Source organism: Podarcis melisellensis (genome assembly GCF_964234715.1).
Source record: "Podarcis melisellensis genome assembly, chromosome: 2".
In the NCBI taxonomy this organism is placed as follows: domain Eukaryota; kingdom Metazoa; phylum Chordata; class Lepidosauria; order Squamata; family Lacertidae; genus Podarcis; species Podarcis melisellensis.
Window position 1 is genome coordinate 55,176,247 of NC_138529.1, and position 26,066 is coordinate 55,202,312.

The 26,066-nt window shown below is 42.4% G+C and overlaps 2 protein-coding genes across 12 annotated transcripts in view; both read left to right on the forward strand.

Moving 5' to 3' along the window:
• MEIKIN (meiotic kinetochore factor) overlaps positions 1-26,066 on the forward strand; it is a 123,242-nt gene that overhangs the window by 42,790 nt on the left and 54,386 nt on the right. The gene's annotated exons all lie outside the window — the stretch shown is intronic.
• Positions 1-26,066, forward strand: part of ACSL6 (acyl-CoA synthetase long chain family member 6) — a 74,778-nt gene that overhangs the window by 26,769 nt on the left and 21,943 nt on the right. For 10 of the 11 annotated variants that reach the window (XM_081893346.1, XM_081893352.1, XM_081893353.1 and 7 more), the window contains 8 exons: positions 14,639-14,859; positions 18,277-18,391; positions 19,325-19,389; positions 21,207-21,308; positions 21,405-21,504; positions 23,078-23,256; positions 23,833-23,865; positions 24,876-24,927. In XM_081893346.1, the coding sequence (XP_081749472.1) occupies positions 14,639-14,859; positions 18,277-18,391; positions 19,325-19,389; positions 21,207-21,308; positions 21,405-21,504; positions 23,078-23,256; positions 23,833-23,865; positions 24,876-24,927 (867 nt within the window). Of the gene's footprint in view, positions 1-9,693; positions 9,713-14,638; positions 14,860-18,276; positions 18,392-19,324; positions 19,390-21,206; positions 21,309-21,404; positions 21,505-23,077; positions 23,257-23,832; positions 23,866-24,875; positions 24,928-26,066 lie in introns of those variants that run through there. The other variant, XM_081893355.1, reaches the window with a different exon arrangement.

Consider the following 26,066-nt stretch of genomic DNA (forward strand, 5'->3'; position numbering starts at 1 on the left):
GGAGGCAATAAACACTTTGTTTCCTAAGCTCTAATCAACTGAAACATGAATGAACAAACGACACTGCAGACTGGGGCAGCTTTTTCATGCTTCTGCAGCTATGTGGACTTTGACTGATTGTGCACCACAAAAAAGCATTGAAGCTTGAGTTGGAAATATGTGGCAGTATTTTTAAAAAATAAAATTATTTGACCTTAGGGGGCAATTCTTTCTAAATATGCCAGTTAAATTTGCCAGTTCCACATTGCCCTGAAAAGCACCAGTTTGCAATGGTAAAGGTTGGAGTCAGTGCATTTTTTTCTTTAGATAGCTGCAAAGGGAAATTGAGACTGAGATGCAAAGTTGGAAGTTCATGTGGTGTAAAAATCCAACTTCAGTTTCATTACCCCTTTAGAGTGGCAGTGGATACTGCCAGTCAGAGGAAGACATTTTTTGAAAGGATACCTTCCTACTGATGGTTTTTATTTCATCGTAATTTAGCAGCGTGTAAAGGAAAGATCATGAGACTTGCTGATTCTTTTTGCAGTTGTTTCCCATCTCTTTTGGCTTCTGCTCAATGCAGTGAGAAGATGGGTGCATTTATATGTCAAACTGCTGTTCCCAGGGTTCCCAAGAGAATATTATGAGACAGGATGGCAGGCTGCACTGTTAGATAAACTGCTTCCCAATCATTGCCTCCTTCACTTGACTTTGAATTATAGCTTGCTTTGGGAGCCAACAATGGACTGGAACCCCCCCCCATTCCCCCCAAAAGTAGATTTCATTTAACTTCATATATCCTGCCTGCTTTTAATAGGTGTGGGAACCATCTGGTGGTGTTAGTAGGTTGTTGCATATCACAGTTCTATGAGCAGTCTTATTGAATGTGAACTATAACCTAATTTTAGGTCCCATTTATTTTAGTGGTAGAGGCCTGAACACATGCTTGCTTCTCCCATTAAAATAAATGAGATTTAAAGGTGCTCCCATTGAAATAAATGAGATTTAAGAATGTGCTTGAGATTGGAAGTAACATTTACTTGGATGGAATGTCCACCAAGTCAGTGAAACACTTGGAATATGTTTAGAATTGGGATGCAAGTTAATGGTGACATTCCATGTGAGGTTTTCAATATCTGTACTTTGTGTCCTGGGTGCAATGTTCTCTTGCGCAGCCCAGCGCAACATTTGCTTGAAGGTAACGTGCATGGATTTCAATTGGAAATTGCTTTGGATAAATACGTTTAGGCTTGCATTCTTCATTATAACCATAAAGGTATTTTGGATTGTAGTAGGAAATATAGGATTGCAGAGGAGCCTTAGGAAGACCTGCATGGCAATATGCTACATAGCATCATCAGCATATAGGCCACAGGTGATGAACCTTTTTCAGCCAGAGGACCACATTGCCTTGTGGGAAGCCTTCTGAAGGCTGCATGCCAGGAGTGGCTGGAGTCATAGGCAAAAGTGAGTGGAGCAATGGGTATGGCTCTTACAGTAGGCTGTATTCCAGTTGCACATGAGTTGGAAGCTGGCCACTGTGAGAACTGGATACTAGACTAGATGGACCTAGATGATCTAGCAGGCTTTTATGTTCACACATTCTCTCTCTCTCTCTCATCCACACCCACCTCTCCATTATTACATTCCAGCCAGGCAAAAGCACTCAAGGAAGAGATGAAGCCGGGCCAATGAGAAGTGTTTTAGGCTAGGAGAGTCCTGACAACTGCATAGGGAGTCCTGGAGGGTTGCATTCAGCCTCCAGGGCTGAGGTTCCCCATCCTGATACAGGGAATTTAATTATGCATTAATGTTTACAGGACCACAAATTCCACAAGTTAAGGGAGCCATCTTTTGAACTCGTATGCACTGTAACAAGCCAATAGATGGCACTGTGAAGAATTGTAATGGCCTGATCTCACTTGGTATTCAGTCCGAGTGCGGGAAGTCCTCAGATGTACTGCTGCACACTCTGCATTTGCGGTGCTGTGTGGGAAAGTTTGATTCCCATTTCTAGAAGATAAATGTAAAAAAACACACATGAGCAGTTGTCCAATTCAATATATTTTTATTTGGATGAGAATAAAGTTTATCAGATTTGCAGGTGACACAAAGCTGGGAGGGATGGCTAACATTATAGAAGACAAAAATCAAGATTCAGAATTACACAGGTGTACTGGAGCAAGGAGCTGAAGCAAAAATGTTTACATTCAGGATAAAAAAAATATAAGGCCCTGCATTTGGGTAAAAATTAAACAAAAAAGCAATGTCACAAATGTAGAATGGGGAGACTTGGCTTGAAAACAGAATTGTGAAAGAGATCTGGACATCTTATGGCTCATCCACACTTGTGTTCTCATGATTTCAAGTTACTGGTTGGCTCAGAGGGTGGTCCCCCCCTACTTTCTTTTACTACCTGCTGTTTTCTGCTGAATTGGAACAAATGTCAGTTGGGTTTTCTGCAGATTGATGTTTGTTCTGATTCAGCAGCAAACAGTGGGTTTTCCCAAGGAAACTGGTGGGACAAAACAACAACAACCCCACCTTTCGGAGCCTTGGCTTGAAATCACAGGACAAAGAATGTGTGGATGGGCCCTCAGTGGATGTAGTGAGCATGAGCTGGCAGTGAGATATAGCTGCTAAGAAGCATACAGCTTCTGTTGCTGCTACTACCACCCAGGAGGACTCCCCTGCTCAATGCCTGAGGGCCCCAGTCCTGCCACTCACCACCTGGCCTAGGGGCCTGATGGGCTCTATAAAGGACTACTGCTGCCACTGCTGCTGCTGCTGCTGCTGCTGGGCAGAGAGGGCTCCGTTTTGTTTGTTTTTTGTTTAAATTGCTGTTACTTTTTACCTATGCCATTTTAAACTGTGATATTAATGCTGTATTCTTAGTTTTAGATTTTGATTTATGTGGAAATTGTTTTCCATTTGGTTGTGTATCTTTTTGATGTAGATTATTTATTGTTTATGACATTTGTGATTATGTAAATCTTGTCATGTTTAAACCACCTTGAGCATTGTTTTTAACTGTGGAAAGGCGGCATACAAATTAAAAATGATTATGATGATGATACTGCAATCTTAGGCCTCTATGGCAGGAGCACAGTGTTCACATCATGAGAAGTAATAACTTTGAACTAGTCTGCCTTGGTTAATCCATATCTTCAGAACTGCCACATTTTAAGAATGGTCACAGACCATTTGGAGCATGTCCAGGGGAGAGAAACAAGGGTGCTAATGGGCTAAAAATCAAGTTCTGTGAAGAACAGTTGAAAGGTCTGGGTGCATTCAGCCTGGAGTAGAGTGGAGACATTACATTGATCTTCAAATATCTGAATGTCTGTCATGCAGAAGACAGAGCAGACTTTTTCTCTGTTGTTCTGGAGGACTGGATTAGAACCAATGGGTGGAAACAGCAGGGAAGCAAATTTGCCTATGTGTTAAGAGAAACATCATAACAGTATTTGACAGTGGAACAGACTGCTTTGAAAAGTGATGAGCTCTTAGCTGGAGCTTGCTGCTGTGCTGCTGTCCAGCTTGAAGGTTTCCCACAGGCATCTGGTTGCAAGAACACGATACTGGACTAGGAGGGCCATTGGCCTGGTCCATCTTGCTCACCATTTGTTCTTATGTTCAGAGGCCAGACAGCCATCTGTCAGTTGCATCTGCATTAAAGTAGGGAAGGGATGGGGGAATTCTGTTCAAGGCATTGTTGTCACCTGGTGTCATTACGATTATGACTAGGTGATTGACAGGTAGGCTGCCTCATCCACCTGCCCAATTTGGGCCTTAGGGAGATAGGATCTTGGCCCAGCAGTCTGAAAATACTTCCCAACCCCGTTGTATGCAGTAGCATATAGAATACACACCAGATTCTGGCTGAGTGTGCTGTTTGTGTTTGTATGTGGAAAATGGGACCTGTGAGTCTTGCAAAGTTGCCTTACCTCTACTAAGAGTAGAATATTACATCCAGGGTAGGCAACCTAAGGCCCATGGGCCAGATGTGGGCCAATCACCTTCTCAATCTGGCCCACAGACGGTCCGGGAATCAGCGTGTTTTTACATAAGTAGAATGTGTCCTTTTATTTAAAATGCATCTCTGGGTTATTTGTGGGGCATAGGAATTTGTTCAATCCCCCCCCCAAAAAAAATATATAGTCCAGCCCCCCACATGGTCTGAGGGATGGTGGACTGGCCCATGGCTGAAAAAAGTTGCTGACCCCTGGATTATATAATGGCAGCATATCATCTAATTTTTGAGGCTGGAAAAGAGGCTGAAACTTTCCAATGGCAATTCTGTTCCAGTTCTATCTGCCAGAATTGGCTGTACCTACCCCATTCACTAAAGCAAACCTGTAACAAAGCCCCCCCGCTTTCTTGCCTATTTTAAAAGGGCATTTTACTCAGTGTCCTGGGTATAGCATTCACTGAGGAAAGAAGTTCCATTAATTAGTTTCACCTTGCCAGCTATGGGTGTCTGGTGCAAGACGGTATCATGGTCACTACGACTGTGCAGAAAGTGAGTAGCTGCATGGTCAGCAGGCCCTGCGAAGTAAGCCTCTGGGCCCTGAGAGGCCAAACAATACCTGTGTTCCTTTATCCAAGTCTCTGGTGGCCCCCATTTTGATGAAGATTGTGGACTACAACACCTATGTGTGCCTGGATGCAGCTTGCTAGTTTGGTGGGCGTCTCTGACTCTTAAAGGTTAGCATTAGCATGCTAGCTTTGTTATTTTCTGTTCTGTACTTGAATTCCCAAAAGTCTCCTTCCTTACACTGTTAGTCCTTTATCTTTTTACTGGTAATAGGTTCTTATGCTTATGCTTCTAACCTGCTTAATAAAGTATTGCATTTATCCTGGTGTGGTTTCTTGAAGTAAGCCTGGCTCTAAATCTGGTACCTGGCTGCCTGGTGCTCCTGAATAATTTGTTTGTTTGGGGCTTAAGAGATAGAGAGTGAGTAGACGGTTTGGCGCTTGTCTCTGTGAATCCCAAGGATGTCCAGAAACAGTCTGGGGGCACTAACAGGGATGATGGCTGTACTACCTGGCAGGGTTGGTTTTCACCCTAGTTATTCAATATCCCATTACAGCTCAGGAGATGGGCATCCAGGGTTCGGGTAGAACATTCCTTGGGGGTGGGGGCATTAGCAGCTTTGGGTATTAATTCTCCCCATTTCTACAAAACCTAATTTCTCCTATCTCACCTGTTGGATGCTGCTGCTCTCTGCTAGCTTGACTCAGATGGAGTTATTTTTGTGTTGTAAGTATTGGGCCATGTCCCAAAATGGGGCTGCAGACTCCAGGCCGACTCAGGACAGGGTCATTGTCAAGCTGCTCTTAGATAGAAAAATCAAGATTAACCTTTCAATGTGTTGTCCTAGTCAGAATATCTGCGAGCCACACAAATGAAGAAATCAGATTTGAACTGGAGAGAATAGCAGTACAAGTAGTTTAGAAGTATTGATTTTAAAAATATATTCCAAAGGTGGGAAGAGAGAATTCCAGGTTTGTTTGCTTTTAATATAAACATTTGTTTTAATTCTATACCTAATCTCCTCGGTTTATTGACAGCATTCCACTACAGAGTGTTCTCCTTTTACTTAATTGTGTGCACAGCTCCCTTTATTTATTAAATTCTGGTCAAAATATGTCTTTATATGGCTCCATGAATGAATGTATTAGCCCATGCAATTGATCGACTTTGACTTCATTTGCCCAAGTTCATTACTGACTCATCAGAATGAAAAAGATGAGAGCTAGTCATAGGTGCTGAACTATTCAAAGCTTCAAATGGGAAAAAAAGAATCTGAATTCTTATTTAATTCAGTGGCAGATATGCCTAGGATGTTTGCTTTTCTCCCCTCCCAACTGGCACCACACGAGAATATTTCCTCCCTCCCCAACAATTTTAAGGAGTGTATGGTAAACTAACTGTTCTCGAGGTTAAGCACGTAAGGAGAGCCCTGCTGAATTGGACCAAAGGCTAAATCTAGTTCAGCATCCTGTTTCCCACAGAGGCCAACAAGATGGCTATGGGAAGCCAGGACAGCAACATAATAGCCCTCTCCTCTTGTATCTTAGCAACTGTTATTCAGAGGCACATTGCCTCTGCCCCTGGAGGTAGTGACTTAGTAGCCACCCTTTTCTTCCAGGGACATGCCAGCAAGAGATAGTTACCAAGAAGTTACCACCTCAGGGGGATGTTGGATACTAAACTGTAAAATGTAAGCTTTGCTGAATTAATTAAGCAGAGTCTACAATAAATAACTGGCACAGCAAAATAGAAATTTAATATTGAGCAGCGTAATAGTCACTTTTGTTGCAAAAGAAAGGAAGAGTTAAACTTACTTCTGCTTGGGAGAGGAAGAGGAAGTGCTTAGCAGCACACGCATAATAATACTGCAATAATATCAGTCATGAAGAAGAAGAGTTTGGATTTGATATCCCGCCTTTCACTCCCCTTCAGGAGTCTCAAAGCGGCTAACATTCTCCTTTCCCTTCCTCCCCCACAACAAACACTCTGTGGGGTGAGTGGGGCTGAGAGACTTCAAAGAAGTGTGACTGGCCCAAGGTCACCCAGCAGCTGCATGTGGAGGAGCGGAGACACGAACCCGGTTCCCCAGATTAGGAGACTACCGCTCTTAACCACTACACCACGCTGGCTGATGATGGTTTGTGTGCCTGCCCATCAGTTCTATTTTTGAAGCTAATCTCTTTAAGGTACCTACTAACAGTAGCACCTGTGTGTCTCCTGGCACCAAATTGAATAGGAAACAGAAAGCAATTGCTTAAACTGTAATTTAGGCAGTGTGATGATGTTCATGGCTAAGTAATTGTTGATCACTGAACATACTGATATAGTGCTATTGATTGAACACATGGCAATTTACGAAGAACAGGTCTGATAGGTCCTTTACCCAACAATCTGCAAAAGAGAAAGCCACAACAAGAAGAAAAAACTCTGGAAGTGGGGACAGATAGAGGCGGAGGTAAACAGAATGAGAATAATGGGTTTATTTTAGCCTCACATACTTATAGGAGATAATTGGGGCAAAGATGTTATTCTAAATGCTTCATGAAACAGAGGAGGAACTGAGGAGTGATTTGATGGAGGTGAGGAGAAAGGTGTCCCAGAAGCCATTCTGAGAGGCGTAACAACCAGCAAGTGAGAAAGGGCAGAGTCATTTTAGGAAACAGGAGCGTGTTGTTGTTCTTGTTGTTTAGTCATTTAGTCGTGTGCGACTCTTCGTGACCCCATGGACCAGAGCACGCCAGGCACAGGATGGTGGTGAAATACAATATTAATATTTTGATATACTCTTATCAATTCAGGTGTGAATGGGATGGTTGGTAACCTACTTCTTACTATACATTGTAAACTTGGTTTCTGATCTCAAGGTACAAAATAGGATGCCTATGTGTTTCCCTATGTGCCTATGTGTTTCCCCTTTAAAACACTTGGAAGTAGCAACTGGAAAAGGATTGCTTCATCTTCATGTATTTGGGAAGAAGCTGGTGTGTGGGTGTGTGGGTGTGTAACCTTGTAGCCAACATGTATCATCCTTCTGAATTATTTTATACTCATAGATTTCTCATGCTTCCTCTTCTAAATGTGGCTTTAAACACTTTAGTTCATCACCATACTCATCCATACTCCATACTCAAGGAAATACTCATCCACAGACTGTGCTTGGCAATCCTGAACAAGTTGATTCAGATTTCGGCCATTAGTTCCTAGCTTAGGATTCCACCAGCACTGGATTTAGTGACCTCCTCATTATTCTGCTGCATATTCGGCATGAAATAAATATCACAGTTGTGCATTTGAAACAGATTTGAAAGCCACAAAATGAGGGGGAAAGAGATGGATGCACAGCCCAATTGCCACTGGATATGGGGTGTATTGGGACGCGGGTGGCGCTGTGGGTAAAAGCCTCAGCGCCTAGGGCTTGCCGATCGAAAGGTCGGCGGTTCGAATCCCCGCGGCAGGGTGCGCTCCCGTTGCTCGGTCCCAGCGCCTGCCAACCTAGCAGTTCGAAAGCACCCCCGGGTGCAAGTAGATAAATAGGGACCGCTTACTAGCGGGAAGGTAAACGGCGTTTCCGTGTGCAGCTCTGGCTCGCCAGAGCAGCGATGTCACGCTGGCCACGTGACCCGGAAGTGTCTCCGGACAGCGCTGGCCCCTGGCCTCTTCAGTGAGATGGGCGCACAACCCCAGAGCCTGTCAAGACTGGCCCGTACGGGCAGGGGTACCTTTACCTTTACCTATGGGGTGTATTTCCCCCACTATCAAACTGCATGCTTGAACTATCAAAACCCGTGTTACCTGAGGAACCCGGCCAATTCACATTTCAGAATGCTTTGCTGTTGTTTTGAAGCAAACTTCTTATTGTCACAGTTGTAACAGATATCTTCAAGTGTGATTACAGGATGTATCCTAAACAGTGCATCTCAAAAGCATCGCTGCGGGTGTCTCTGAATACAAGGCGATGCTGTCATGGCAACAGGGTGTTACTTAGTAAGCATTCCACTTTGTTCAGGCAACAGGGGAAGGGTTTTGAATTTAGAAGAGAGTTACACGCACTCACACTGTTTGAAGCTGCCAGAGAGTACATGGCTGCAAATGGGGAGGCATCGAAAGGGATCTGATTTTGGAATCTGTTAGAGAAGGGGATATGAAAGGAACCTTGCATTAGGCAGCAGTGATGAGAGGGAGCTATGAGGGGGAAACCTCGCAGGGGGACAAAAGGTAAGAGACAAAGAGGCTGAGGGCAGCACAGACACATGAAATGCAATGAAGTGGATGCAGAGATCGTTGTGTGAAGTTGATACAAAGGGAAGCAGTAGAAGTTGAAGAATGTAAGAAGATATGGTGGGAAGCAGGGTTGGGGGAGAAATTTGATAGCATTGAAAGCTGAATCTATCAAGTTAACACATTCTAAAATAATACGTGAACTGAAACACAGGGCTCCTTTGAAATGTGGATTTATCTGAATTCTGCAATACAGTTCTCCAATCCAACAATGTTTGTATGTCTTAGGGGGAAGTGCATAAAAATGAATGCAAAACATAGATTATATCAGGGGAAATTGCTTGAAAAAATATGTACATTGGTCAAAACTGCATATAAAAATGTGTTTATCGTGAGAAATTTGCAGTAAAATTCTGATGAATTTTCAATTGCTAACTGCTTCAAAATGTGGAGAACTGAATTTAAATGTGGAAAAATAAGAACCAAAAGCGGCAGATCCTTCCATCCTTGGCTGGAAGACTAGGGGGCTTATTTGGGCTCATTAAGGTGTTGACATTTGTATGACACACTAGGTTAAAGGCCATGCTGACTCTCTAAAAGGTGCAACTTCACCAAACCTTTCCTCACACACTAGGCTCCTCATATATGCCAGGCTTATTAGAGCAAACAGCTAGGAAAGACCTTTCATAGTGCAAAACAAAATTATATTTTAAAGCTGCCATGGCTGGGGGATTCTTTAAAAACACTGCTACTATCACCACCAACATCAACAGGCCACAGAGTTTGTCAGTTTCCAAGATAAGGTCATATTCATGCTGTGCAACCTTTTGTTTTTCATTGTAGAGAGTTTCCAGCACGAGAAACATCTCCTTTCAGTAAAAGAGCAAACAGACTTTCCACCAACACTCTTCTGCCCTCTGTAGTCATTCTCTTCCCACCTACTAAAGCAGAATTGGGGAAAGAGAGCCATCACAGTAGGTAGGAGGGAAATTGTTACTCACACTGGATAAATCTTGTACGTGCAGAGTAGCTGGAAATATTTAGAGAAGTGCCTCACCCTCCCTTGTTCTCATCCTTCTCTGTAATGGCTAAAACAAAATGCTTGTTTCTCCTACCCATGATCGTATTGCATGTAGTAGTGGGAGACTGAAAGTTCTGTTTTGGATGCTACAGAAAAGCATGAGGGACTGACAGTATAAGCCACTCAGATTCACTATTCTTGTAAAACAAAGGCCTTACAAAATGTAGTGACCTCTCCGGAGTAATTTGTGGTAGTTTTATCTTGTGACCCACAGCCTCTGGCCAATGCCATTCCTCTTTGAGCCATGACCCTGATTCTAATTGCCTTCCTGACACATCTGCTTTTGGGGGAAATAGAGCATCCAAAATGCCAGTCATGGCATGCCATTTATCAGGTAGTTTGGTCTGATCATCTGTAGGCTATTTCCTCTCTTTGTCCAAGGACTGGTCCCAGTCTACCCGAAGTTACCAGTGCAACCAAAGAAGACTTCAGGTCTAGGTCTAGGAGTTCCTCGGTCCATGGTAGGGAGGGGCTTGAATAAGGTTGTGTCCTTATTCTTTTAAAGAACTCTGTGAAGTAAATGGTATTGGATATCTTGTTTCACGCCCTAATGTGAATCCTAGAAGACTTCCACAGTCTCCTTAAAATTCAGTGAAGTTTTTAGTGTTTGATGCCTTATTGTGTTTTAATTTGTTGGAAGCCACCCAGAGTGGCTGGGGTAACCCAGTCAGATTATTATTAAGGGCTTGAGAAATTTGTAGCACTTCTTGAACAGATATCACACTCATTGACTGTTGAGGGGACTCCTTAGATAGTGAAATAGTTTCTCCTGCTCCACATCTGAGATCACTCATCTCCACACTTCACTCAGCGGTCCTGTTGAAGTATGAAAATGAATGCATTGTGGGGAGGAGCCAGTAGCTGGCCTCACCCTTGGTTGTTTGTGCAGAGGCCTGCACCTGAACAATACTGGCAGGGTAAGTTGTGCATAGGGAGCCTACAGGCATTTGGTTTCATCCACATGAGTTGTATGCCAAGGAGTGCCATCGAATCAGGAGTAGCCATAGTTTAATAGTAGAACACGTGCTGTGTGTACAGAATGCCCCAGGTTCAATTCAGGACATATACAGTTTAAAAAGGATGAAGTAGGCATTTGGTGGGAAGAGGCCCTTGAGAGCTGCTGCATCAGATTATATTGGGTTAGATTACCAAGGATCTGACTCTGTGTCAGGCAGGTTCATATATACCACGTTCACACACTGTTTTCCTTGTAAACACCTGCACAGGGCTAAAGCATAGGAACTGTAAGGTCAGACCACACTTGAGCTATCATTACATCAATGTAGGTGGGTTTATAGCACCCTCTCTTGCTTGCTGAATGTAATATTTTCTGTTTTGTATAGATGTTGCAGTGCTTATTCAGTGGGAGCTGTTGGGAGGAAGGGAAAGGAGAATGTTAGCCGCTTTGAGACTCCTTCGGGTAGTAATAAAGCAGGATATCAAATCCAAACTCCTCTTCTTCTTCTAGAGATCCAGTAGTGATGTTAATGAAAGGCCTGGATGTAGAACAAAATAAGCCGATAGGTAGGTGACAAGAAAAGTTCAGGAAAGGATTATCACACACTCTTAGGGCTTTGTTTTGTTTGTTTGTTTATTGAATTTATATACCGCCCTATACCCACAGGTCTCAGGGTGGGTCACAGAATAAATGCACACCCTGAAGCAACCAATAACTAATTGTGTGGTTTACGGTGTGATAGCTCAGTCAATAGAGCATGAGACTCTTAATCTCAAGGTTGTGTGTTCGTGTCCTCTGGTGGGCAAGAGATTCCTGCATTTCACGGGGTTGGAACTTGTGGTCCATTCCAACTCTACAATTCTATGAATCTATAGGGTGATAAATCTGCGGGAATGAAAATTAAATGCTTTACCAGAGCAATAATAACAATGCATAGAATTTACTTTAACCCAAATCTACTTAGAGAAAATAGGAATCATAATTGTCTGAATCTGTGCTGCCAAATGGTACTGAGTCACTGCTTTAAAGCAGGCAAATTGCACAAATATTGGCTTGGATCCTAAAATATGTGGACATAATGAAATTAAAGGAAGGAAAGTTTCCAGTTTCTTCCTACCCCTTGCAGTGGTTACACCCACAACTCATGTTGACTGTCTATTCTCCTTTCCTTGTTCCAGTCAGCTTCTGGGTCTTTCATGTCAGCTGTAAGCTAGGTGAGCTGCATGGTGTCTTATCACTGTTATATGCTCTGCCAATCTGATCCTTCCATTTCTACTACTTTTGCAAATCCCATAAATTCCAGCCCTGCCACTATTGCCAGCCCAAACCTATGGAGAAATTATTATCACTTATAATATTAACAACCTGATTTAGGAAGGTTATTGTTTACAAAGCCCTCTCACCTTTTAATAAACGTGGTATGACTATTGTGTCTCAGCACAGTCTGGCATCATGCCTGGGTGCTCTGCTCTGGGTCCAATGGCTGGCAGGGATCATCATGGCCACCTCTGCAAGCCATTGAGTTTTAATTGAGCCTGCCCACAAACTTTTTACATCAGCAGTGGACTTACTGGGCCTGGGTATGCAAGTTTAAATTGCAACCTCCTCCTCCTCCTCCTCCTCCTCCTCCTCCTCCTCCTCCTCCTCCTCCTCCTCCTTCTTCTTCTTCTTCTTCTTCTTCTTCTATTAAATTTGTATACTGCCCTATACTCGCAGGTCTCAGAGCAGTTCACAGGATAAAATCACAATATAAAAACAAAAAAATACATCATCAAAATAAAAACAGGTTCCTTAAAGGAACCTGAGCCTAGTTTTACAAAAAGCAGATGTGATACAACCCTGCTTCTGGCTTGTACCACTTTTGATACATGCTATTTTGCTGTTTGTCATTTTGTTTTGTTTTTGTAAGGATGCCTTGAATTGCCTTTAGTGAGAGAAGGCATTTAATAAATTTAATTATTTATTATTAATAATAATAGCTAGATCGTGGGTGTGCATATGCCTGAATATTTCCTGAATAGAAAAAGATAACACATGAACATGGAAAACTAGTACATCAGAAAAAAGACAATGGTTTTTTTTTCTGTGTGCAGATATTCCTACCCCCTCCCATGAAATAGCATTCAGGCATGAGAGTTCCCACAGGCAGCCAGAAACTGGGTTGCTACCACACATGTTGTGAGAACATAATCTGCAGTTTTCATACTTCCCCAACTTCTCTAATAGCTTCCTATCTTGTACTTCAGAATGCTATGCACAAAGCTAGAATGAATTCCTGACTTCTACGCTTGATTATTTACAAACCATTACACTGAGGGATAAAGCCAAAGAGCTTGGAAAATTTCCAAACAAACAAAACGGAACATTGTGAGCTTAATGAGAGAGAGAGAGAGAGAGAGAGAGAGAGAGAGAGAGAGCGCGAGAGAGAGCGCAACAGACAGACAGACAGACAGACAGACAGACAGACAGACAGAGACATAGCTACACCCTCTCTTCAAAGATATTCAGAATTCTCCTTGTGGCTGGCAATGCCGTTGGATAATTATCTCTGTTCCATCACTGAACATGAAACCAATGACCCACTGGAGCGATTTCTAATTTCTGAAACTCTTTCTGGGAGCTGGCCTTGCCTTCGCTGAAGGGACAAGCGTAGGTGAGCTTGTGGTTGTTGCAGGATGAACTAGTGGGTTTATGTTGGGTGCATTTTAATTGTGTGTCCTCTCAGTAAAGTACTACTGTGGCGCTTCTCTGTGAAATAGATTTGCTGTGGCAGTAGCAGCCCTGTGTCCTGTAGCTCTCTGGAAAGCTATTGTAGTCTATTGGACCTGAAGTGATGGCTGTAGTTTGCCTAATGCCACCTGAGTTTTGCTATATACCAGCACATCATTCACTGCACCAAACCAAACAATAAGCACCCTACGTTCTGATGTCTGTTGGCAGGAATTTAAGCTACAGCTTTATGTTAAAAAAACTGGTTTCTTATAAATTCTTCAAGGGTGCTCAAAGTGGAGGCAAGTAAACAAGCAGGTTTTAAGCATTCTCAAAGATGTACACCGAAAGTGTTATGGCTTTAGTTCTGGTCTAAATTTTCTGTTAAGGGTTTTCATAACTGAGGGATTTGCTGCTTCTCACAGACTTGCTTTTGTTTTCAACATGCTGTGATGTCATGTCATTATGAGGTTGTTATTGAGGCTTAATGATATTTGAAATGAAATCTTTAAGTAAGCACCGAGCCCTTCCCTTGCTGGAAGCAGCTTTTGTGTGGGCATTTTCCGTTGTTTTCTTAATAAGACTATAGTTATAGGAGAGGCGCAGCAACCATGAGTTGGTTGATATATTACTTGGGCCACAGAAAGTGGCATGCTAGTTACAAGTGTCCCATTTCATCCCCTGGACCCCGGAAATATTATGAAGCGAGATGCACTATGGGTGGGTGTCAAGGCCCAATCTGAGTCAGTGCTGACACAAGACCCTTGGCTGCTGAGGTAAAGGAGAAGATGGCCTTGACATCTGAAGGGAAAGCGTTCCACGTGGAGGGCATCACTACTGAGAAGGTCTTCTGCCTGGTTCCCTGTAACTTCATTTCTCACGGTGATGGAACCAGCAAAAGACCCTCGGAGGAGGATCTCCATGTCTGGGCTGAATGATAGAGGTGGAGATGCTCCTTCAGGTATACTGGGCCGAGGCAGTTTAGGGCTTCAAAGGTCAGCACCAACACTTTGAATTGCTCGCGGAAATGTACTGAGAGCCTGGGAAGATCCTTTAAGATTGGTGTTGCATGGTCCTAAAAAATCCCACCTTTGGGGTCCTCTGTCTTTTGACCCTGCTGTGAACTAATTCATTGTTTCTCCATTGGGTTCTGCAGAAGTTGCCATTTCAATCTTTGAAAAGATGCAAGCGCAAGAGATCCTCAGGAACCTGCGGCTTCCAGAGATTGAAGACTTCAGTCAGTTTTTCCGAAGTTTGCCAGCTGCTACCTTGGTTGGCATTGGTGCCTTTGCAGCTGTTGTTGCTTACTGGTTGGCCAGCCGGCCAAAAGCAGTGAAACCACCATGTGACCTCCTGATGCAATCAGAAGAAGTTGAGGTGAGTCTTTATGCTCTTTACAAAGAACGAGAGTTGGACTTTATGAAAAGTTGTTGCTGTGTTTTTGCTGTGCTTTTTTCATTAGTAGGCAGCATGGCTCTTACATTATTGATTTTTTACAATATTCATAAGCAGCAATCTTAAACGTTGTGGCAGTACAATTGATTTTAACAGAATGGCTTGCCCAAAGTGGTTTTTGAGTTTTCCTCTGGATACTAATAGTGACTTTATATTTTCCAAAAGTAAAATCTGGTATTTTAGTACATGGATTCTGCTCAAAGACTTTGTGAGTGAGTTGTAGTGGGTGTGTTAAGGGATGGATATTTCTAAATGTATTGGTCAGTGTGAGATATTAGATTACAGAGCAATTCAGTCCACCTTGTGTCAGGATGGGGAGGGAAGGATGAGTCGGATTGAGCAAAAGTATCTCTCAGCCCAGCTCTGCCACAGGCAGCCACTACCAGAGTGCATTGCAGCAGTGCAATCTTGGAAGTCACCTGACAGATATTATGGAGAAATAAAGAGTGTCATCAGCATGCCAACTTCAATTTGAATCAATATTCATCATGACTGCTCCCAAAGGCTTTGCGTCAATTCCCTGGGGATAAAATAGCACCCTGTGGCACCCTATAGCATAACTGTCAAGGGTGCAAAAAACCTTCTCTTCATCTTACTGTCTGGACTTGGCTACTTAATATAGCTGTAGAAGCACTGGATGTCTCACTATGCCCATCCCATGGAGCCTGCCCAGGGGGATATCATGGTTGACTGTATTAAAAGCCACAGACAGATTGAGAAACAGAAGTAAAGTTGCCCTCCTCTTCTTTCTCCTTTGGTAAAGCTCACCCAACAGGATGGCCATGGCCTGCTTGATATCATAGCCTGGCCTGAATGCAAATTGAAATGGGACTAGATAATCCATATAATCCACAAATGCCTGTCGCTGCCCCTAGGGTTAGGTATTTGCAACTGGTTGGTAGTTTGTCCAAGCCAATGGATCCAGGGCTGGCTTCTTTAGGAGTGGGCGCAATATCACCGCTTTTAAGGCAATAGGGACCACCCTCTCACACCACATAATGTTAACCCACGGTCTGGACCCAACCAATCATCCAATCAAATCCCCTCTGCTAAACCAAGAGGGACCTTGTCCACATCCTCAGTTGTATAAACTTAAACTGATCCCATGAAACATTGGACTGTGTAGCATTGAGTAGTTCAGTTGGAGATACAAGAACAGAGCCAAGGTCACTCAAAAGTTGAGGTATATATCAGAACAAACTTAGTATGACCTGCTTGTCTGCAGATTACTGCCATGTGCGCCTCTCAACCACATATTTGTTTCTGCAGCAAAAATGCCTTGATCCAAATAATTACTGAAAATTTCATTAGCTTGGTATTACTATGATATCTTATTTTTTAAAATATGTTTGTTTGTGATGAACAAGCACTTTCAAAAAAGCACTTGCTGGACTGAATTCCAGTTCTGTGGAGCAAAGTGTTTTTTGTGCTGACCTTCACCGAAAATGATAAAACATGGGATATCTAGCTGCCTAAATATTAATGAAATATTTACATGTTTGTTTTCTGAAAAATGAATGATGCAATACAATCCCCTTGCCATTGTTCTTGTTTGTAATCCTTGGAGACATATTTGTAAAAGCCTAGACAAAGCAAGGTAATTATACTATTGAGATTCCTGTTATGGTACTCAAAAACTCCTCATTATTATTTTATTTTTAAAGTCCTTACAAAAACTTACCTATGGTAATTGTGCACTCTAATCCTTTATGCTTTTGGGGTTACCTAGTGTTATCCAAATATATAATTTTGAGACAGCTGAAAACAAACTACTTGGGCACGGTGGATGTTGAAGTGGTTTTATCACATGGGCTTATGAGGGATTGCTGAGGCAAATGGACTGCTCAACCAGTGATACACGAAGCTTTCCCCCCTACTCTGAGAAATCACCAAGCAACCATGCAGTAAGCCTAGAAAGACCAATCGGAGAAAGGAATTCAGAATGAAAATACTGAAGGGGCAGAAGTCAACACAGAGGAATAATTAAGAATACATTGTCTCTGAACTGTAATGATGAGATCTAGTTTTTTTCAAGTCCACTAATCACAAGGATCAGCCATACCTAAACCAGGTATTTTCTTCAACCGATCTGGATAAGGATGACATAATAATGATGATGATGATGATGATGTCCAGGCTGTTTAGTGGATTTATTCATTTTATTTGAAATAGGAAAGTTCAGGAAAATTTTGATTGAAACTTTAGGCTACTCTTTGATGTATAAAATAAGGAGACAATTAAAATGTTCCCACTACATTAGAAATGAGATAGTAGGCCACAAAATTCACATTGTGCCAGTGTTCAACTACATAAAGAGACACTGTCAAAGGTGAGTAGGGGGAAAGCAACTGTTTTGAAGGTTGAGGCACACAGCTGTGTATAGAACAGTTTCCCCCCCCCTCCAATTGACTTCTTTGTGAGTAACATGAATGATGCAGCAAGACTCATGAAATATACATTTAATTCCATGCAAGTGTCCACAGGGAGCATTTCTGCAGCCAGCGGTAAGAGTATTTTGAAAGCACATTGTACAAAACAAGGATTCAGAAAAATCAATACGGCAAAATTGCAGGTTTGGAATGTTCTGTAATGTTATGCATAAACGAAGCATAAATAGAAACTTTTAGCAAGCAATTATGTTTTCACTGCACCGTAACATGTTGCTTTGAAGGTAACGCAGATTGATATATCCATCCACATGCTCTCCTACAGGCTGAGGCTCCTGAAAACGCATGCTTGTATGCTATTTGGCCTTTCAGCGATCATGCTGCCACTATTTATTCTGTAGCACAATCCAAGCATCCGCATGTGTAAGCAGTTGCACAATCTGGGTTTTAAATCAAGCAGGCGGCCTGCGTGAGAAGAGGAAGCTCCTTGCTACAGACTTTTGCAACTCTTGGAAGAGTTGTTCGTAGAACAGAGATGACACGCTAGAGAGGAGGGGCTTAGTGTCCTCCCCACTCCGCACTGTGTGATTGCTTACACATGAGCACAGCTAAACGCCCAAATAGTGCTACTGTAAATTGACAAAAGGGACATAGCCAGGCATGTCAACTCTCACATTCCTTAGGATCTTGACAGTCTTGCCGGAAAGACGTGAAAAGGGCGGTGGTGGAGAAACCAGGGACAAGAAGAGATCAATGTGAGCAAATGAAGCTATATGTAGGTGTAGGCTGCATGTCTGTTTGCATTGGAGATTAAGGAGTGTTTCGCATAGCTTTCTTTATACTGTCTCAGAGTCTGCACTTCAATGGCTTTAAGAACTTTGTCTGGGAAACTGGAATGCGACTCTAAGGACCAAACTCCTGATCTCCCATTGTCTGTGTTGTTTCACTGTAGGGCTGGGATGGTGCACGGAGATCTGTAATAGGCAACAGCTCCCAACTGCTAACCCACTACTATGATGATGCAAGGACCATGTATGAGGTTTTTAGAAGGGGTTTTAATATCTCTGGTAAGTATTTGGAAGTGTTAATGTGGACTTGTAAATCATAATGTTCATCTTCTCGCCTAAACTTCCTACTAGACCCACAGGGGGCTGTTGGCTCAGTTTCTGTAAGAGGCCAGTTGTGAACTGAACTTTGATGTTGACCAAGACTGGAAACTGCAATGGGCTGGAAGCAGTTTGGGATCTAGAAAACGAGGTGGTGGTCCAAATTGTTCACTGTAATTGATATTGCAACCCTTGCACATTGGTTCAAACAGCTTCAGCATCTAGCAGTATTAACTATGTGTGTGCTTTCTGGCAGCCCCTCTTTGGGTGAACAGTAATCAAGGTATAAATTACTCTGTTCTGAAGCAAAAGAGATAATATAGCTAATTCCAGGAGGAGCTAAAATCATGCTATAACATGCTATAACAATTCTACCTTTAGGATAAATCTGATGTTATAATCACACCCTATATAGCCCTCCCTTCCATCCCTCCTGAAAAATATGCAGTATTTTGTTCTTGTTAGATGGAGGTTTTTCTTATTTTCCCTTCTGCCAAAGCAAACTGAACCAATGGGAGGTGACATTTAGAATGGAAGTATCAATCAGATAATGATGATGCAGCCCTCTAGAGTCTAGATATATTAATAAGGCAGTGGAGGTGCTTAATGTCACAGTCACCTTCTCATTTCTAAATGAGAACACTGAATGGTCCTTGAGGGAACTTACAGAATGCAATATTCCATTAGGCAAGATAGCTTCTGTTTGCATTTGATGGTTCTCTGTATGAACTCCTGGATTGCTGACATACACCCTGACCTTGATAATAACAATGGTTTATTTTTAGGCATGCTGTCCTCCTGAGGAGCACTCAGGCTGCCAGGAAGTGCATTATTAACCATCTTTTTGGGAAAGAATTATGGTTCTTATAGCTCATTTAATCTGTTTTCCTTTAGAAAATGGCCCATGCTTAGGATTCAGGAAACCAAAACAGCCTTACCAGTGGTTGACCTATAAAGAGGTGAGGTTCATGTTATATTTTTCTTAATAGAACAACAACATTAGAAGAGTTCACATTGTTGTGAACTTAGTAATGCTCACATATGGAAGGTTTCTGTAGTGTCCATATGATGTTGTCCTCATTAAGATGACATCCCATACCTCCTTTCCAATTTTATCTGGTGTTCTGTGTGTCTGCCGGTGCGGTTGCTCGAGAGCGAACAGGCAAGACTCCCACTTTTCTTTTCAAGGCTTTATTATCTGTACAGAACATTTACAGTGCAGAGCGTCTCAAGTCCAGGTCTGCTCAGTCGCTAGCAGAATCTGGGAGTGGGCGGTCCTTAAACTTTCCCTAGCATAGCAGTCTTTTGACCCCCATCCTATGCCTCCCCTCTCTGCACGTAAACTGACTGCGCAGAGAGGGCGTGGGCAAAGGGGGATATGCTTCCCCCCTGCTTTGCTCAGGCCCAGTGTTGCGGCTCTTTCTAGCATCTTTCGAGCCCTGCATCACTTCCCCACTGGAGGCGGGGCTTCCCTCCTCGCCAGAGGAAAGAGCTGCTTTGCACGATCTTCGGAGGCTCCCTGTAACCCAACTGCCCTTCCACCTCTCGCCTCTGAGCTGATGGCAGTTCCCTGACATCTAGATTTACTATTTCTGAAGGGAGGGAGGTTAAAATCAAATTATTTAATGGGAAAACAATATGGGACAGCATTTTGATGAATATGATGTTGTGTGGATGCTGCTCAAAACTTCCATGCATGAGAACCACCAAATTCACAGTAAACGTGTGTGTGTGTGTGTGTGTGTGTGTAGGTTCATTTTAGATATCATAAGTCCCTGTATATTTTACAAAAACTATACCAATCAGTATTCCGTTATTGCATCCATCAAAAGTTATTTACACTGTTTAATTTATCTTAATGCTGCCAGTGTTTTCAGCTGTACACAATTATTTCTCATATATTCAATAACTGTTTTCCAATCTTCTTTAAATGTATGTTCTTCTTGTTCTCTTATCCTATATGTTAAGTCTGCAAGTTGTGCATATTCTGTCAACTTAAGTTGCCATTCTTCTTTAGTTCACAGTAAACAGCTCTTTATGATACGCGGGTGGCGCTGTGGGTTAAACCACAGAGCGTAGGGCTTGCTGATCGGAAGGTTGGTGGTTCGAATCCCTGTGACGGGGTGAGCTCCCGTTGCTCGGTCCCTGCTCCTGCCAACCTAGCAGTTTGAAAGCACGAAGTGCAAGTAGATAAATAGGTACCGCTCTGGCGGGAAGGTAAACGGCGTTTCCGTGCGCTGCTCTGGTTCACCATAAGCGGCTTAGTCATGCTGGCCACATGACCCGGAAGCTGTATGCCGGCTCCCTCGGCCAGTAAAGTGAGATGAGCACCGCAACCCGAGTCGGTCACGACTGGACCTAATGGTCAGGGGTCCCTTTACGTTTATTCATTTAGTTTAGGTTTGCATTGAGCTCACTGTGTTCTGCAGGGCAGGGCCCTCTTGCAGACATCATCTTATCAGGAGATCTGTTCCGCACCATGTTTGAATGGAGCCTTTAGTGTGGTGGCACCCACCCTTTATGTCTCCTTATGGCTCCCTCAGCCAAGAAAGCAAGATGAGTGCCGCAACCCCAGAGTTGTCTGCGACTGGACCTAATGGTCAGGGGTCCCGTTATCTTTACCTAAACTCCTCTTTGGAAGTGCCCATACACTATAAGAGCTGTTTGTGAACAGACAAACACAAAATCCCTGTTAAGAATATCATTGGATTTGCCTAATGCAATGTGCAAGATGATCCTCTGTTAATTCTCCTTAAGTGTTTTCTTTTACTTTCAGGTTGCCGAAAGAGCAGAAGCATTGGGATCAGGTTTACTCCAAAAGGGGTGCAAACCATCAGCAAGTCAGTTTATTGGGGTTTTTGCACAAAACCGGCCAGAGGTGAGCTTCAAGAAAACCAGAGCCTTATCTCCAACGTCACATTTTATTCATATTTATTGCAAACTGTAACTTATACCTTTCATAATCTCCTTCCAGTGGATCATTTCTGAGCTGGCTTGCTATACCTATTCCATGGTTGTGGTTCCCCTGTATGATACGTTAGGCCCTGGAGCCATTCGTTATATTATCAACACAGGTAAAAAGAAATGTAGATTCATTGTGAGTAAATAGCTTCATAGAAAGCTAATTTTGCTATGTAAAACAGCAACCGTTTTGCCTGTTCAAAGGGAGCATTATTTCACCAATAAGAATCGCTTCACTTCTGAATCCTCACTTTCTAGTGAAATGTTAGAAGAGGAAAACAGAAGGTCTTGCACACACACAAAAGACTGACTGGGAGGTTACAGGTGGTTGTTTTATCACACGACTGATATATAACGGTACTCCTTGGCAGGATGATATAGCCAACCAAGCTACCCTAGGGCAGTTTGGTTGACTTTGTGTTTTATTGTGTAGGTTGTCAAGCCAATATCAACATTGTGATATTTAATAGGTACTTTTAGTGTTAATATTCAAATACTGCATCTTTTTAAGATCCTTTACCAAGTCCTCATTCCCTACAAAAAAAAAGCTATTCAAATTCCATCAGGCCAATCAGCCCTAACCTGTCAAATTCATACCTTTGAATGCACTTCAGAAGATACCCAAGGTGAAATTTGAACACTAAGCACTAGTATCAACAGGGTCTAGTTGTGGCTCTGTAATCGTTTCCTTTTTGGAGTTCCAGGGTAACACTAGTTCATTTCAGCAGTCATCCACTGGCAATATGGTACCAGAACACCTGTACTTTTATTTTGCGTTTTGGCTTTTTTTCTGGCAACAATCATTTCCCATCAGAAAAAATCAATCTCTCTGCTCCCTTTCTTTTTAAACACTAAAACAACTGAAGGCGTATACCAGAATTTCCAAAGGAAAACTGTCATAAAATGTGTGTGAGAGTGCGTTATTTTGTATCCTGCTTTTTGCCCAAAGACCCCAAAGTGGCTCATGACATTTATAAAGTAGGGCACTTTCAGCCATGGGGAGAGTCAGGCCAGAAGATGAAGAACAAGTTGAAAACTAGGAGAACAAGTTGAAAACTAAAATTTTAAAATACTGAAATCAAGATAAACAGAAGAAAGCAAGTGTGGTTGATGAGCCTGGAAAAGCAAGAGCTGTTAAATTAAGGAATTGGTGTATTTGTTTATTTGAGCTATTCCTCTGTATCGACCCGGGTGAAGTACAAAACATCTGGTCTGGTCATACTCCAAAAAAATCCATCCACTTAAGACCATTGATTTCAGTGCTCTATTCTGAATATGACTCAGTTGGACATCACCAATTAAATAAAAGCCAGCCAACCAAATAATAAAATAAGCAACAGCAAGGCATACTAAAATGCACCAATGAACAAAAAAGTCACTTAAAAACCAGAGTAGGTGAATCAACATAAAGCACTTAAAATGCATAGGCAAATGAATTAACCTTAAGCTGTGCATTGAAATGATAACAATGTTGGTGCTGCTTCTTCCTGTAAAGGGTGGGAGGGCATTTCACAGATGGGAGGCCACCACAGAAAAGGCTCCTCTGCATTCCTATATCTCTTTGTATAGTGGTCAGTGACAAATTTCAATGGAGGGCGGATTATGATTTTTTAAAAAGAGAAATGTGTTGACACTGCACTGCAATTTTTTCAAACTTATTTTCTGTTTGTTTCTTTGTGTGTTTAGCTGATATTTCTATAGTAGTTTGTGATAAGCCTGAAAAAGCCAGAATCCTCTTAGAAAATGTAGAGAAAAAACAAACTCCGGGCTTGAAATTCATTATTTTGATGGACCATTTTGAGAAGGATCTTAAAGAAAGAGGGCAAAAGTGCGGAGTTCAAATCCAGGCTATGCAGGAAGTAGAGGTAAGGTTCTTATCCACTGTTTAACTGATCTCACGTTACACTGTTTATGCAGTTAAGCAGGAGTTCCACAGAATTATAACAAATTAAAGTTATGTGATATGCCATCATTGTGTGTGTGTGTGTGTGAAGACTTGTCAAGACTAGCACAAGTATAAAATGCACTGATGGACAATCAAAGATGGCCAAAGTAATAATAATAAGAGGTGATTATTTTTTATGTCCATGCTTTTCATTGTGCAAACAGTTTTTCCTCTTATTTGTCGCCATCTGATATTAAAACATGACACAAGCAAATGAGAGGCACACTGCAGAAAGGCATCTGCAGAAAGCGTAGCCCTGGTGACTCAAGAAAGTGGGCCAATCCACAGGCTATAGCATGGGTGGCTAACCTCTGGCCTTCCAGATGTTGTTGGGACTCAAACTTCCATCACCCCCAGCCAGCATGGCCAATGGTCAAGGATGATATGCCAGAACATCTAAAGGGCACCAGGTTAGCCACCTTCTTGCGGCAGGGCTAAAGGCCTTTGGCCAATCCACATGTATTAAATTGTTCTCCTTTTTATTAAATCCTTTCAGGACTGTGGTCGAGAAAGTCGGCGTGCCCCTGTAGTGAGTATAATCCCTTTTATTCCACACTGAACAGTTCCTCATAAACAATGAGTACAATTTACCACAAACGTCCCCGGTGCAAGCATAACTGAAATGAATGAAAGCTGCAGAACAACCTGTCTCTGTGCATGGCCCATTTGTTTTAATGAAAGCTGGTGCAGGGGTCTTTGTAGATGATTCTCATATTTAAGTACCATGTGGTTTTAAATGGAATCCAAGTTACTCGTGAAAAGCACAATTGGCCACGTTTCTTGCTGTGTATTAGAAGTTGTGCCCCTGGGTCCCTTTTTTCTGTTTTGGGGATATTTCAGCTTAATGGACGAGGCATGAGATAAGTAAAATGGCAGTAAGATGGGGAAAGGAAAATTTGCTTTGGAGGAGGAGGTAAGACACTTGGTAAATATAGTCTAGTACAGATAAGTGCCTAGCCGAACTAGATGCTAGAGGTGGCCACCGAAACAGTTATTAAAAAGGGCCCTTCTTCATTATAAAGCACCCTGGGTAAACAAATTGAGTGCTTAAACATTCAATATGATCAGAGACTACAAAGTGATCCACTGTGGGCCAGAAATTAAAAATTCTGAGTTTTTCTCACATGAAGTATCAGCTGAGAAAAAAATAAAGCAGTGAACTCTGAGGAAATGAATGTGCTGGGCACCTACTACTGTGCTGGTCCCGAGAGTTAACCGTGCAGCGAGGTCCGAGTCCAGTCTGAGGTCAAGGGTGTGGTATGGAGGCTGTCTGTCAAAGCTGAAGCGGGGTCCAAGGTAGGGAGTCGGGTGAGGTCAGGAACTCTGGCAGAAGAGCAGGACAGGGTGCAGGCAGGAACAGGCTACCAACAATGTTGCTCCTGCAACCTGGGACTGGGGCTGGCTGGCTTTTATCTGCCCTGAGGCATAGGGTGGCCCCGGTCCACAGGTGACTCGCCTCTCCTGGCCTGGGGTGTAAATCATATAAATAAGTAAAATAAATGAACTAAGACATTTCTTTTTCTTCCATGACTTTTCTAGCCTCCTCGACCAGAAGATCTATCAATAGTCTGTTTTACTAGTGGCACTACAGGTAAACTTTACCAGTTTTGCAACAGTTTTCTTTGGGCCTTAATAATGGTGACATTGTACAGAAAAGCATTTTGATTCCATTAAAATAATATGTAAATAGATATCAGATGTATGTAAATTAAAGTTATGTATATATTTTAAAACATATTTCATATATACCAGAAGACAGAGCACAGTTTTAGGGTTCAGTATTAAATGCTAAACCACATTTAATCTAAAGTGGAAGTGGAATCTGCTGATCTAGTTGTGGCTGTGTGAGAGGAGAGAGAATGAATGAGTGGACAAGCCTATGGCAGCGGGAGGGCTAGGTTCCTTCTCCTGACAGGAAACCATTTTTGCCTTCAACATGACTTTTTTTCCTGCTTCCTGCCATGTTGAGGTGGCAACTCTAGAAACTGCAGCCTAAATATGCTTGGGACCCTCCAAGACAGCAGGAGGAAGGGTGCAATGGCTGTAGGAGAAAAGGGAAATTTGTGAACATCGCTCCTGTTCATTGAAGCCTTCAGTGGATCAAAGAGCCTTCTGTGAATAGAAGTACGCCATACAAAATAGCCCTAAATGTTTTAAATAAAAATAATTATCATTGCTAGTCTAAACATCAGTTGGGGACTATCTAGGGTGTGAGACACAGTCCAAATCAGAGACTCGGAACCAAACCCTATTCTTTACCTTGGGGTACATTCTTCCCATATATGCACATACACTTCTGACTTGCCCTACAGGTGTTGGGCCAAGCTACACAGTCTTAGTTAACACGGTTATTGTATTAACACAATTGATGATAGATCCATTGCTGCTAATTTAGATGTCACTTATGGACAAAATTCTGGCCAAAAACATGCTGCTGTCTGAGGCAAGGGGCAAGATGGTGCTGCCTCCCATATTCCTCAGACAAAAACCAAATGGATTGCTTTGGAGAAATCCCGGTGGGCGTCTTAAGCAATACTGAAGTCATGGTTTGAGATATATAAAGCTACAACACACAAACCTTTGAAAGCATTTAAAAGCTGCTTGCTTTTCAAGGTAGTCCAGGAGCAAGCATGTTCATTTTAAGTGAGGCCCCTTGGAGGAAAAGCTTATTGTGCCCTCTTTCAACACCAGATAGAAAAGTATTCCTTAGGGAATGGAAAAGGTCCATTG